Source organism: Haemaphysalis longicornis, unplaced genomic scaffold (assembly GCF_048455015.1).
Source record: "Haemaphysalis longicornis isolate Haplotype H1 unplaced genomic scaffold, Haemaphysalis longicornis Haplotype H1 scaffold_1, whole genome shotgun sequence".
Classification (NCBI taxonomy): domain Eukaryota; kingdom Metazoa; phylum Arthropoda; class Arachnida; order Ixodida; family Ixodidae; genus Haemaphysalis; species Haemaphysalis longicornis.
In genome coordinates, this window is record NW_027526203.1 from 414,520,372 (window position 1) to 414,534,481 (window position 14,110).

Below are 14,110 nucleotides of genomic sequence, written 5' to 3' on the forward strand. Positions count from 1 at the left end.
GACAGACAGACAGACAGACAGACAGACAGACGTCAATTGTTTTTTCATGGTGGCTATTTACACGTGTAAGCTGGGTAAGGACAATTTGTTCGTATAATAAACATCGCTGACGAATAGCAAGCGAGCGCTTACTGAGCTAAATGCGCAATGATATTATAGGCGTATAAATAAAAAAGCGTACGCGTAAAGGGCTCGTCGGCAAGGGTAATACACATAATCGCGGCAGAGCACTTCTACCTTTTCCCGCCCACCCCTCTTCTCTTCTGAGCTGACTAATAGCCGAGCCGAGCCGCGACGAGCAGCCATCGTTTCTGTCCGCAACATCACCCATGAGCGATGGTGCGATGGTGGTCCTCTTGATCCACGGCCTAACCGCCTGCGCTGACAGCTGGAAAACTACCGGTAAGGCCGTGGATCATAGAAATGACCGGACCGGGGGCGTACGGTGCCGCCATTTACAAGACGCCAAAGCGTTTATCCAGTAACGTGTACGTTTAAGGCCCCTTCTTTTGTAGGAAACAACTCTGTGGGATCTACAAAAAAAAAAACGATCCGAAGAAGTGTGTGCTTCTCGGACACTTGAAAGCACTCTCTTCCATTGTATTTGGCACTTATTGCCTAAAAAACAGCGTCACTTCTGGCTGCGTTCAGATATCTCTCGTGGGAAATAATACATGATTTTGTGAAATGACGCGCGAAAGAATTTGTATGCATTTACAAAAGCCTAAATGTGACGCTCTATTGTATACGCAAGCCACCTTTGCATGATATCCCGCACGAATCAGTCGCTTCGGATGCGTACAAGCGTGCAAGTAATGTTTTGCAGCCAGATCACAATATCAAAAACCCTGCGTCATGGCTGCAACAAAAAAAAATGGCATGGTGGAGAAATGTTGCTTGAGAGAAAAAAAGTGGGTGACTATCTTGTCATAGCCCTCAGACGGCACTTGGGAAAAGAAATGAGCGTGTAGAGCTTAGGGCGCAGCGTATCGAGCATGAGACTGCGATGCAGTGGAGCTCATATAGCCGGTGCATTCGCAGTTAACAGCGTGTAGGCGGTAACAGGCTAAGTGCTCCCAGAAAACGACCCCGGTGAACTATGCGTAAACGCAGTAAAAAAAAAAGAAAGAAAAGACCGTCGTCGTTTTCTTTAGCTTCTCGTGTTCTGTTCTTACTGTCGGTTACTGAACCGATCACTATAACCCAAAAACGTCAGAGCGCGCCCGCACGCACACACACTGACGCAGTTGGAGAGAGAGCGAGAGAGAGAAAAACGGGGAGAGCTTGCGTTTACAAGCCATCACGGGGGAATGTTGACACGAGCGCCCACATCAGCTCTTAGCAATGTACATTCCCTTGGGGCCATGGTTGCGTCACACGGTGAGCGTACGTTCGCTTTTCTCTGCCGCTTCGCTGCCCCTTGTGTCGATCTGGCGCCTTTGCTTACGAAACTCAGAAACAGTTGCCTCGCGCAACACTTGCCGCAAACGGAAAGCGATAGCGAAAACTGGTAGGTAGGAGAACACCTCCACAGTTCAGTGGGAATTTCGCACTTTGAGATCCAGTTGTCCACGTGGAGCAGAGAGATATTATTACCTAGGCTTAAGCTGGTTGAAGTTATTAGACAATGTTTATTGCTCACTTTGGCGACATTAATGCGGTTAAAAAACATCGTCTAATAACTTCACCAGCTTGCTGTCTAAAATGTGTAGGCCATGTTTTCTTGCCCGAGACACACACCCACGCACAGATTTACGATACTATTGGTCTCGTATTGTGTTTTTGGCCAATCTGCTGACGTAGACTTTGACGACACACTAGCAAGTCCGTAGTGTGCAATTTAGGGCATTGTTAGCTTGCTTAGCTTGTGAAAGCTGTGCGCCAAAAAAACAAAGAACTGATATTAGCGATGAACTAGACATGATTGGAATTTTGAATAATGAGATAGCGTCACATCATGTTGGGAACAATAAAGTTCCTTACATGTACTAGAGAGGAATCTGACGCTAGCATCAACGCGACTCTCTGGAGGCCGCCCTAAGGTCCCTTAGGCCGCTCGTATTTTTGGCGCCGTCTGGCGTACGTGACTGCAACCGGTGAAACCTCTCAATCGGGATTGAAACGTGCCGTGTAGCAGCAGCGGTGCGTCGAGCGCGCTTCGCTCCAATCCGGATTGAAAGTGCCCGTGTAACAGGGGTATTACACACTTTTTGGAAATACGTTTGAAATTGCTGCTTGTCTATACAGCTTCTCGTGCTTCCGGCCTTCTGCTGCCTCGTTAAAGCCTTTTATACAAAACCGTTGCACCAACTCTGAATTCAAAGTCCACCGCTTTTATTACCAATCTTGTTTAGAGAGTTCTGTGCAGCTTTATAAGTGTCTTGTACACTGTATACGTGCGCACTCTATCAACGTTCACTCCTTAAGGCCCGTTCACACTGCGACGAAAGCGACGGGAATTCCGTCGCTTTGTCGCGCGATGACAAAAATTGGTCCCTACTGACCATTCGCCAAAAACGATCGTGGCGCGACACAGCGACGGAATTCCCGTCGCTTTCACTCGCTTTCGTCGCAAGTGTGAACGTGCATTTAATTTCGTTTTTCGATTTTACGTAGAAAGAAAAGACGATTATCTCCCACCTACCAGGTAGAGCATGATTTCACGGCACAGTACAATGACGTTTTTAATAAGTTTACCTTTCAGCACGCTGGACACAGCAATGAAAACATCGAATTAACTGTACAAGGCGGAGGGAAACGTAAAAGTATATACGTGTAGAAACAACTTGCCTTGGCGTGTTACTTTTAAGCCCTTATTCTGTAATGCCGTATAAGGAGGTTTGTCTCTGCCGCGCAGTTACTACAATGATATTTTTTGAGACTGCCATGACTTCACCACGCGCAACACTTGGAAGTGGTAATTGCTAATTACTTTTTACTCTTACCGTGGAAGCACCGAATTTGTGTAAATAAATAAAACGCCACTTTTCCTGTTGTTGAAAAGAACCCAACTCCATTCGCACTTTCTGTATGCCGCCGACCCGTTAGCTATTTTTTAAAACCAGTCTAAATCGCTCTCAAAGAAGTAGATTGAGGTGGCACTTTTTTGTGTGTGGGTGGTGGCGGCTTACGAATAGCGCACTTTTATAAGCTAATATTTGCATGCGAGCAAATATGCACCGTCTTAATTTTACGCTGATCCAGATATTACCCGCGCTCGCTAATTGTACGCTGTTTGAACGACAGTACAGAAAGTACAAGTGGCTCACCCTTCATTTTCCGCTCGCCTGTCAGTGGGTCTATTTTGATGTTTCACAAGCGTGTATTTGCCATTGATATTTCTTTTCATCTCTCCTTCAGCATTGTATGCTCTGCTTCTTAAACATACTGCTCGAGCCAACCAAATCAAATTGACTTGGTTACCCCTGTGGATTTAGGCAGCATCGTCTCACTGTTACGTGTGCTAATTACTGTTATACTCTTCTCGATGCGGTAGTGAGCGTCCTCACGAGTCCGAGTCACTGGTTTTAAACAGGCCAACATCAGCCTAATTGAGAAGCGGGGATATTACATGGCTGCAGGACAAAATAAAATATTTTTCCAGGGCAAATGCACACTGGAAAAATGTAATTTAAAAGCAAGAGGTCTGTCTTTATTGAAGAATCACGTCTGTAGTTGACGGTTATTGGAGTAGAATAAAAAAATCGCGTGGTTACCTGTTATCGTAAATTCGCCAGAAGACCAGGGCAAGGGGAAGAAAGTGGAGTACTGAAATCCAAACATTTTTTTTAATTCCGTTCTTAACTAGCTAAGAAACTGTGAACCACGGCACCACTGCAGATGCTCTTACACACTCAGCAACGGGCCGCAACACCCAAAATATCAAACGTTTCCTTTGATAGTGCAGAAACCGGGCCTGCAGTCCTGCTCAATACATGTGGCCCAGACAAGATAATTCCGGATTCGTGCCTTTCAACAACCACGACTTTCCGTCGTGGGCAGACTCCGGCAATAGCAATATGCACATTAGGATACGACTAAAGCAATAATCACCGCCGTCTTCCCTTTTAGCTGTCACCTATCGGGCTGCAGTCTATCCGCCGAAAGTGGGTTAGTTCGGTGTTCATGACAATATTTCATCACACGTCGTATAAAGTCGACCAACCTGACCACGTTTCCGCCACTTTCCTTTGTTTATAATTCTCCGCTCTCCGAAAAAACACATAATAAAAGAACAACGGAGCCCCGTGGCCCTGTGCTTCAGTGCCACAGCGTATACACCCGGGCCCGTTACTACATGGCGGCGAGCGTTTTTCGCTAACGTCGCCCCTCCTCGACGTCAAGGCGGCTGCTTTTATAGCGGAGTACGGGCGCGCATCTTGGCCATTCTTTCCCCTCCCTGCTCTCTGATGGACGATGGGCCGTATACGCTTTCAGAATAGAACAATGGCAGCCATCTCGCTAGGCTGACGCCACAATACCCCCGCCCTTAGCGTTAAACCCGCGTATATAACCCCCGCTGTGACGCGGTCGGCCCGCAGCCTCCCCGCGAAGCCCAGCTTGACCGAAGCGGAGAAATGAGGCCGTCACCGGAATGCCATATGAGGGGAAACCTGGAGGCTGGCTACGGATCCGCTCTAGATTGCGCCCTTCATGCGGCGGGACGATACGCGACACAAACCCACGACAGCGCATTACGAGATTGTGACCCTTCGCCGCCAGCACTGCTGTTGCTGCTGCTCAGCCAGCGCGGACACGCCGAAAGCGCCTGCACCGGATGTTGCCGTGGCGACTAAACCGATTGTGTCCCAGGTAGAAGGCGTATAACGCGACAAAGCTACCAGGAGCGCGCGAGTACCATTTTCGTGTTGTGCGCTCTCCACCAACTGCTGACTGTTGGCAGTCAGACTTAGTGATCTTCCTGGGCAAAAATGCAATACCGGGAGGCGAAATGACACATTGTATGAATTGACGCGTCTGAAAATGACGCATTTACTGACCCCATTGAAACATCTGCACAGCTAAGCATAAGCGAGGCCGCACGAACCTCAGTTTGCGACAATACGAATTTTAGAAAATGGCGGGGGTAAATTATTTGTCTTCCATTTTGGGGTATGATATAATAGTACATAGGAATATACCGGATTGGTTCAAGGTTGGGTTCGGGCAGCTTCTGTTTGTTAGCATGGTGGTTCGCGATTCTCCCGTCGATTAGCGAGCATTGAACCAATTCGCGAATCAGTTCAGCTATATATAAACAACATGGGTTCGACACACATACACACAAACATTACACGCGAGCACACCCGGAGGGGCACAGCACCGCCCCGCCTGGTAGCCAAATTGGTTAGGCATCAGACGCGACATCCGAAGGTTCTACGTTCCCTCCCCACCCGGGGCGCGTGTTTTTCTGCGCTTGCTTTACCAACAGTTCAAGTTATTTTCAATCGACGAACCATCATATTACTTCCCCTATGCTGCCCTTTTTGTTCTAGGCTGTTGGCTTTCCTCTGTGCATTTATTCGACGAGCCCCTCGCTCCTAATTATATTAAGATAGGTTAGGATAGGTGGCGAGGCAGTGGAAGTGGTAAGCGAATATACCTACTTAGACCCCCGATGCCAACCATGAGGCAGAGGTAATTAGAAGAATAAGAATGGGTGGAGTGCATTCTGCAAGCATTCTCAGGTAATGAACGGCAGCCTACCATTGTCCGTGAAGAGGAAAGTCTACAGCAGCTGCATCTTACCGCTGCTCACCTACGGGGCAGAAACTGTTTCTGTTTGGCAATGCGCAACAATATACATAACATGTGAAGCAACCTTTCGTTAAAATGGGCATGTGTCTAAAACTAGGTGTGTGCGTGATTCAGGCAAATAAATGAGCAGCCGGAGGTCCGCCGAGACTTGAGTCCACCAGGCTTTACTATCCCCTTCCAGTCATCCTGCGAATGAGCATCATTAAAATATATAAACGGCACACTACCGACGCCGTGCGAATACGCGTCATTAAATTATACATACGGTACACTACCGACGCCCCGGAACACCGGTGGGGCTTGTTTGATAACTCAGATCTTTTATAAATCTCTTCCTAACAAATTTGCGCTTTTTCCAGCTTTGGAAAGTGCTTCCAATTGAAATTTTGATCACATTTGATTTAAGTTCGTCATTTTTTTTATTTCACTTGCATAAAAGAACCACAATTAATAGTACAAGACACTCCTGGTACTGCTGCTCATAGCCTATATAGAAGATGATAAATATCTCCGCGTAAGTAAACAGCCAACAGTCAGTACAAGCGCTCGAAACAGCTTTACAGCATCTCCAGACCTCGGCGGGCATTACAATCCGCTTAGGACTTGCCCGTACGGCAAACAAGTAAAGCCGGAGCTTAAACACACCCGGCCAAAGGAGGATTTTCGGAGTAAACATGACCCAGCGTCTTAGAAAGAGTGAGGTTGGCTCCACGTCGCTGTCGTGGCTTACCGAACGAAAGAGATAATCGACGCACTTGTTGCAGCATTTTTTTCTCCAAGTAGTTCAAGAGATTGCTTAATACGACTTTGCAGCCTTCATTACGGCCGGTGGCTAGGACTTTCTTCTTCATTAGTTATATGGCATCCGACTGGTCACTCGCTAGATTTAACAAAAAAAAACGGGTTGTATCGCTTCCAGTCCATCAGTTAATCCCCCGTCGATGTATAAGCATGTATGCTCAAACTCTATAGCTATAAACACTTAAACTGGACGAGCACTTGATACTGACATTTATGAAAATGTTTTATTTTTACCTACTCCTTAAACACAGTCCGTAAAGGATTGAGGGAGCCCTAAAATGAGCCCATCTTCGTCTCCTGATATCCACCCCTTATCCCGTTCCTTTAGGCTACAGTACACAAGAAAACAAGCACACCAATGAAAATGTAAGAAAAAAAGACCTAGTCACTTGCTGTTTCTTGTCATGCTCAAGTAACATCGAATTAGCGGTTAAAGCAACGACGAGAAACTTGGGCTTTGAGGTGAGCCGTAGCGGAGGGGCAGTTATAAACCCCCTGGGTATTTTTAGCATCCACTGAGTGCGCTTTCGCATTTAACCTCTCTCAGGAATTCATAAATATGGTTGCTGCAAGGGCGAATCTATTTTATGATTGGATCGTCGGCAAGGCAGAGCCCTGTACCCGCCTGGTCATTTTTTTCAACTAAATCTTAGACTAAACGTATTTCTGTAAGTACCACAAGCGGAAATTGCTTGAACTGCGCTTTCAGCATAAATTCCGCAACTGTACAACACGTGAGGCAGGCTTTTTTTGGTTCAGGGAAAGATGGCCATCTCAGGTGCAGCTTTCCGGCTCATCGCAGTTCATCCACAAGGGATTACTCTGAACCTCCTCAGTGTGATGCACAATATTTTTTCACAGCTAAAATAAAAGGCGAAAGCTTGCTTTGTGCACGCTCTCAAGTTTAGCACACTGCTCTACTATGTTCCAGAACTATGGAAACCATCCGCTTGAATACTATGGGCTGTAGCTTTCAACAACGAATTGCATAAAAACTACATAAGATTCTGCAAAGTATTAAAGACGATAGTCTTTCTTGGGCTACCTTGATGCGAAAATTTTAATGTCTGTCTGTCTGTCTGTCTGTCTGTCTGTCTGTCTGTCTGTCTGTCTGTCTGTCTGTCTGTCTGTCTGTCTGTCTGTCTGTCTGTCTGTCTGTCTGTCTGTCTGTCTGTCTGTCTGTCTGTCTGTCTGTCTGTCTGTCTGTCTGTCTGTCTGTCTGTCTGTCTGTCTGTCCGTCGGTCCGTCCCTCGATTCAACCGCCAGGCCAAAAGGCAAAAGGAATTCTTAAACTAGAAGTTTATACCGGCAAAACTTTTACTAACGACTAAATCTGGAAACACGCTCCATAGATGTCAACACTGCTAAGCAAAAAGAAAACGTTAAACATATTTGATGTAAAACACCAATAAATAACTGCTATCTTCTGTGTTTTCCTCATTTTTGCGTTAGCAAATAAAAATACGCGGGAAGAACAATGTTTTGACCCAAAAATACAAAAAGTTCTAGCGCCCGATTCTTGACCTCGTGGCAGCATTCCAAGAAGTCCAACAGTAACGAAATGTTAAAGTAAATAGCACACGAACAATGGAACGCGGTAAAAGCGAATTGACTTGAGCAAAACTCCACCGTGTTTATCGTGGGGGGAGCGAGGCAGGAAAGGAAGAGTGTGATAGGTGGGCAGGAAATAGAGCAGAGGCATTTACGTTGCAGGGGCGGCAGAAAGCTATCGTCTTTCGGCGACATTTGCAGCGAAGTCAGCAGATACGCGGCCATTTTTTTAGTTCATATCTAGGCCGGTTCCTTGCTCTATGTGAAATATAACTTTTGTCCAGTTGTTTTACTAGGTACCTTACTGTCGATCTTTTGAGCGAAAATGCTGGGGATGTTCTGAAATCCACATTAAACCTGCTCTACAGATGTTTACAATAACTACATGTTCACTTAATATGTACCAAGAGAAAATAATTTTTCATGGCACTTAATTTTGCCTGCGTACTTTGAAGGCAAAAGACTGGCTGTACTTAAAAAAAGGCGTTTTTACTGCTACATTGTACTTGCGCCATTTTCTTCGCCTCCTCTTCTTCGTCTTTGGTGGAACTTACGTGAACAGGTTCCTTTAGTGCTACATCGTGTTTGTGTTTTTTCTTCGCTTTTAACATGAAAGTGTTTTATCCCGTATACACAAAGATTTGACTGACATCATATTCGTCACGGAAGTGACTCCAGTACAACGAAGCAAGCGGCCTTTCAAGGGTGCACCCCTGCACACCGCGTCTTCTTGCGGGGAAACAACCTTTAGTACTAAAGAGTACGATATACTTAGGGTTGTTTGTTTTCGGGTTTTGTATTTGAACAAGAAATTGTTTTATGCCGGGATACACCAAGATTTTACTGAGATTATATCCGTCATGGAAATGACGCCAGTACACCTTCGCCGAAGCGACCCGCCAGCAGGACGTCGCTCACCAAGCACACCCACGAGGCAGCCGCCTACCCGCAAATTATGCTCAGCTGCAGATTTCGCTGCACCTTTCTCTTTCGTGTTTTACCGATTCCTATGACAGAGGAATCAACCACATTTTTTTTTCGCCTTTAGGCGCGAATTTATTCGACAAGCCGACTGGTGACATACACCAAAAACTTCCCCATAATCAGAGTTCTGCAAGGCTAGGGTGATCCTATTCTATTCACGTGCTGCCCTGTTCACATGCCACGCGGCACGCACTATTCTAAGTTTTCTTCCACCGTTACCAACGTGCAAAGGTAGCGCGGTGGTAACGCACATGGCTCCTACCTACTCTGGTAGGAGCCATGAACTAAATTCCACACGAACTAAATTGTGTTCTAAAGTGAAAGCCTTAAGTGCCCGAGCCTGCGAATAACCGTCGTCGTCGTTGTTGTTGTTGCAGTTGTTGTCCGTTCAAGAAAATAGCCGCCGCTGTAAAGAGTAAATAAATAAGAGTTATGTGTGCGATCCAATAGGATTTAAACCCGGTTCTCCACAACTGCACCCCAATGCGCTACCGCTGTGCTATCGTCGCACGTTGCCAGCGATAGAACAAAAGTTGTTGGCATTGTTGTTCTTCTGTCTTTCTTCGCCGCACATACCCACTTGAATGACTGGCCAGGTATCGGGAGCTTTGAAGGGCTAATGTTCCCGCCCAAAAAAATTCACGAAACTATGGAGTGGAAACGTAAAAGCTGTAGAATCGTGCGTACCGCGTGACACCTGAACTTGATGGCATGTGCGTACAAAAGCTGCACACCAGCCGCGCAGAGCATGACTATAGGGCAGCTGTGGCGTGTGCCAGTATGCTTGCTGACGTAATTTGAGCAATCTGGGCCGTAAGATGAAGAAACAAAAGTGAGGAAACAGACACAAACACGGTGTAGCAGAAAGGAAGCCGATCGAAGCCTTCCTTCCTTCCTTCCTTCCTTCCTTCCTTCCTTCCTTTCTTTCTTTATTTCTTTCTTTCTTTCTTTCTTTCTTTCTTTCTTTCTTTCTTTCTTTCTTTCTTTCTTTCTTTCTTATGTGCCTTTGTGCAGTAATGTGCGCAATAAAGTAAACACGGTCCATTTCAAGGCCTTCAGGATAGTAAGTAAGCATGTGCACTACGCAGGACAAGGAATCTTTCTTTCTTTCTTTCTTTCTTTCTTTCTTTCTTTCTTTCTTTCTTTCTTTCTTTCTTTCTTTCTTTCTTTCTTTCTTTCTTTCTTTCTTTCTTTCTTTCTTTCTTTCTTTCTTTCTTTCTTTCTTTCTTTGACTCTGCCGAGAAGCGTCGAGCGTTGTCTGGCGACTGGCTTCCTCCGCATCAAACCACGCCATCTTCCGCTGTGGGAAGACGCGCTGGCAGACTGCGTGGCAAAGCTTCCACGGTAGCATTGCGTGACAGCAACACAACATCCCACGCCTGTGTCAACGTACGTTTTTTGCTTAGCATGGGGGAAGTATCTTTGTTCCGGTGGCCGGCATTCTGACGGCAGTCATCGCCATGTTTTTCGCTGTTCTTTCATTCATCCATGTTACTGCCGAGCTATGCGAATTTCTATCTTTGCATTCACACAGCAAGCCCTGCCGTGACAAAGAACGATTCGGTATTTCCGTGTATGCTGTGCTATTGAAGATAACATAGCCCATATATAAGTGCCCAAATCTACATTACATTACCTGCGCAGCTTGCAAGGTATTGTTTGTGTCTGTCTCTGGCCTTCATAGGTTTTAATAGCATAAAAGCCAAACACATTACCGTTTATAGTATGGACGTAATCGGAACAGTAAAAGCCCGAAAAAATACAGTACATGCAGGTTTCGCGTGATGGTGACTTATTACGACGAACCAAACTAGGTACCAAGTATAATAACTGATAAATGCGAGCAAACCATCGGACACATCTGTTGCAATAAAATTCACACTGAAGACTAATTTCTGAGTTATACGGAGTTTTCAACAAGTACGCAACATCTTCTGATATTTGTTTTTCTTTATAACGAGTAATGCGTTATATCTGCTTCTTGTATGTCGCCTGGCTTCAACTTTTTAAATGATAAATGAACACGCGAAACAAACTGTATTGCCCTGTTCGAAAATTGAGTAGTAAGAAGTCGCAGATTTTTAGCGAATTACTATCTTCCTACTCTGAAAAGGGACAAGTGCTGCCTTCAGAATCACTTTTAAAGTTTACGCTGTTTTATGTCGGCACTTCTTATGCGTTCTAGGGTAATTTATTAATCTAGATTGAGTTATGTGGAAGCACAATTTTCCATAGAGAGTCGAAGCTCTATGGCCACATTTTTCGATTTTGAAGCAGACAGGAGTATAGTAGCCGAAATCAGTAAAAATGGGATTGTCCAGGGTCGTTTAACATACGTGGTCATTCAATGTTCGCCATGTACTTCACGCAGGTTGCTTCCACTTTCTTTTTAATTAATTTATGTGTCGCTTTCTGCGTCCTTTCAGACGTCGACACACACACACGCACACACCTCCACCCATTCACTTTTGGGGTATCTCTTTTGTGGGAGCATGCAAGCAGCGCCATCACTGGGAGTGGAGAAGCAGGAAGGGGGGGGGGGATTTATCGTGTCCTTTATCTTACCGATTCATTTCCACCTGTCAGAATCTTTTTCATGGCCGCTGTTTTGATCCCGAATACCTTCCAGACCTCGACCTCCCTCGAAAACACTGAGTATGGTTCTGCCTGTGTCAGTAAGCAAAATTTAGATCTATTTCCTTCAGCATTCACGGATAATATCTACAGAATATCTACCGACGAGAGCTTGACGATCCTTGTAGTATATGTTCTCTAAACGACGGCGGGGAATCTACCCGCGGTCGCGATCCAGTGCTCTTGCCATGACAGACGGTGCTCCCCTGGAACGGCCTACGAGGACGGAGCATGCGCAGTTGCCTCGAAGGGACTACGTAATGGCGCGTTACGCTGGCATAGCAACTATTTGAACGGGAAATTGGCATCTGCGTTGTAGGCGCCCCCATCAACTCAGATGTCGTCGCGAAAGCCGCTGGGTGCCAATCTCACGATTGCAACTCCCAGGCGCCCTGGTTACCATATTGATGTGTTCCTACGCACCCGTATTCATTTACCATCGAAAAAGAAGCGATTTACTTAGTATGGCAGCAACACCGAACGTAGCAGTCGCGTGGCGCGGAATATTGCTGCGCAAAGATGCCCAAAGAAGCAAGACGCCAGCCCAAAGCAACGTGAAGTGTCACGATGCGGATACAAAAAAAAAGACTAAGCGACATGCTGCTGATCTGGTGCTCCAAAGCCCTCGATGTGTGTCTCCTGCTGATATCACATTGGGCTAGTTCCATTTTTTTAAAGCTTATGTGCCTTTGTGCAGTAATGAGCGCAATAAAGTAAACACGGTCCGTCTCAAGGCCTTAAGGATAGTAAGCAAGCATGTGCACTATGCAGGACAAGGAATACCTCTGCATCCAGGCGTCGGACACCCCCGGTCAGAACCTGTCGCAGTTCTTCTCCCAGTCCAATGACTTCATACACCACGCCCGAATGGACGGTGGCAACGTCCTTATTCACTGGTGAGTCCTCATTGGGGCGCGCCAGTGCCTCCGCACGAGTGGGTTCATTTATTCAACGCGCCCAAGCTACGCCGAAGCCGTAGTGGAGAACTCCGGATTAGACTTGGCCACTTGGAGATCTTTAACGTGCGGAGAAATCTTGCCACGCGGGCCGCTTTTCGCCTCCATCTGAAAAGCGTCCACCATGGCAGGGATGCAGTATATCTCCTGCGCTTCCTTTAGGTATAACAAGCGTTAAGTGTAACGCCATCCTTTTGATGTGGCTGCCAGTTTGCCTTCCTGTGTGTGCTTTTTTTTTCTTTTGCAGCAGCCATGTTATCCTTATAAATTTTGTTTTTCATCTTCTCAACATATCGGTCGTTGTTACTTCCCTCGTTGGGAAACGGTACAGGCTCAAGTATAATTTACAACGCGTTTTCGAGCTTCACCAGCTTACTACCCCACGCCCGACAGAGAGAGAGAAAACCACATTTAATAAAACCTGTGGTGAGTGTTACAGGACGAGGAAGAGTTGTGATATTGAGGGATAACGTATCTACATCCACGGCTTTGGCTATATTCTAGGGTGCAAGCGAACAGGGTATGGTAGTTTGAGCCCTGTGCACAAACTTTCGACTCAGCGGTGTCGTGAACGGCAGCACCGGCAGCCCACCTGTGCTTCAAATTTGTTATTCTTCTGTGCCTGGGAAAGTTACTAGGAGGATTTTTATGTTTCTAGGTTTTATATCTGAGGCCAGTTGTTTTTGGTGTGTTGTTTCGAGCAATCTAGGAATGTCCATGTAAACTAGCGGTGAATGGGTGTCGTTGTTTCAAACACTTTTGCTTGCAATATTTTCAAAATAAAAACTCTTGCCTCTTATTTACTGTTTTTTAGCTATTGGCGAGGAGAATGGTAAAAAGTAAGCCACATCATGCAAACCGAGTTTGGTACGCCATGTAGCCTACCTGCCGCAAGTTGGTTTTTCCGCCCTTCTACCCTTAGTGTGGCCGTGCACGCTTTACAGGGGTGAAAGCACACGCGTAATATGCATGATGGTTTGACTGGACAGAACCATCGACGAACTAATGCAACTATTGAGCTCGGTAGCGTATAAACACGCAATAGTACACAAAAATGTTCATACACATATGTAAACTTGGATTACTAAAGCTGTTGGAGATCGCCCAAAGTGTGATTCTGTCGGGCCTGTCGTGCTGCTACGCCGTGTGACTTCCTACTACTACTACTTCCAGGGGAATGGGAAAGGGCAGGGAGGCTTGCAGATGCCTTTTTCTTGTATTTTATAGCCCGATCATAATACTTTTTGATAGCTAGCTTGTTTCGGGGTTCATTGTTAATGCTGTGGTGTTATGACACCAGCAGTACACTTACAATCACGGTAATGAATTGAGTGCATAACCCAACTTTTTACCCTTATCTTAAACACTCCACGGGGGATTTTTACGGGTCAAATTCAAAATAGAAAACAGGTGAATAGCAGCGCGTA

General features: G+C 45.9%; 1 protein-coding gene across 1 annotated transcript in view; it reads left to right on the plus strand.

The window, feature by feature from the left end:
* LOC144155556 (dual specificity protein phosphatase 22-B-like) overlaps positions 1-14,110 on the plus strand; it is a 59,870-nt gene that overhangs the window by 29,527 nt on the left and 16,233 nt on the right. The window contains exon 4 of the mRNA XM_077687072.1: positions 12,499-12,623. Coding sequence (XP_077543198.1) covers positions 12,499-12,623 — 125 coding nt within the window. The remainder of the gene's footprint in view (positions 1-12,498; positions 12,624-14,110) is intronic.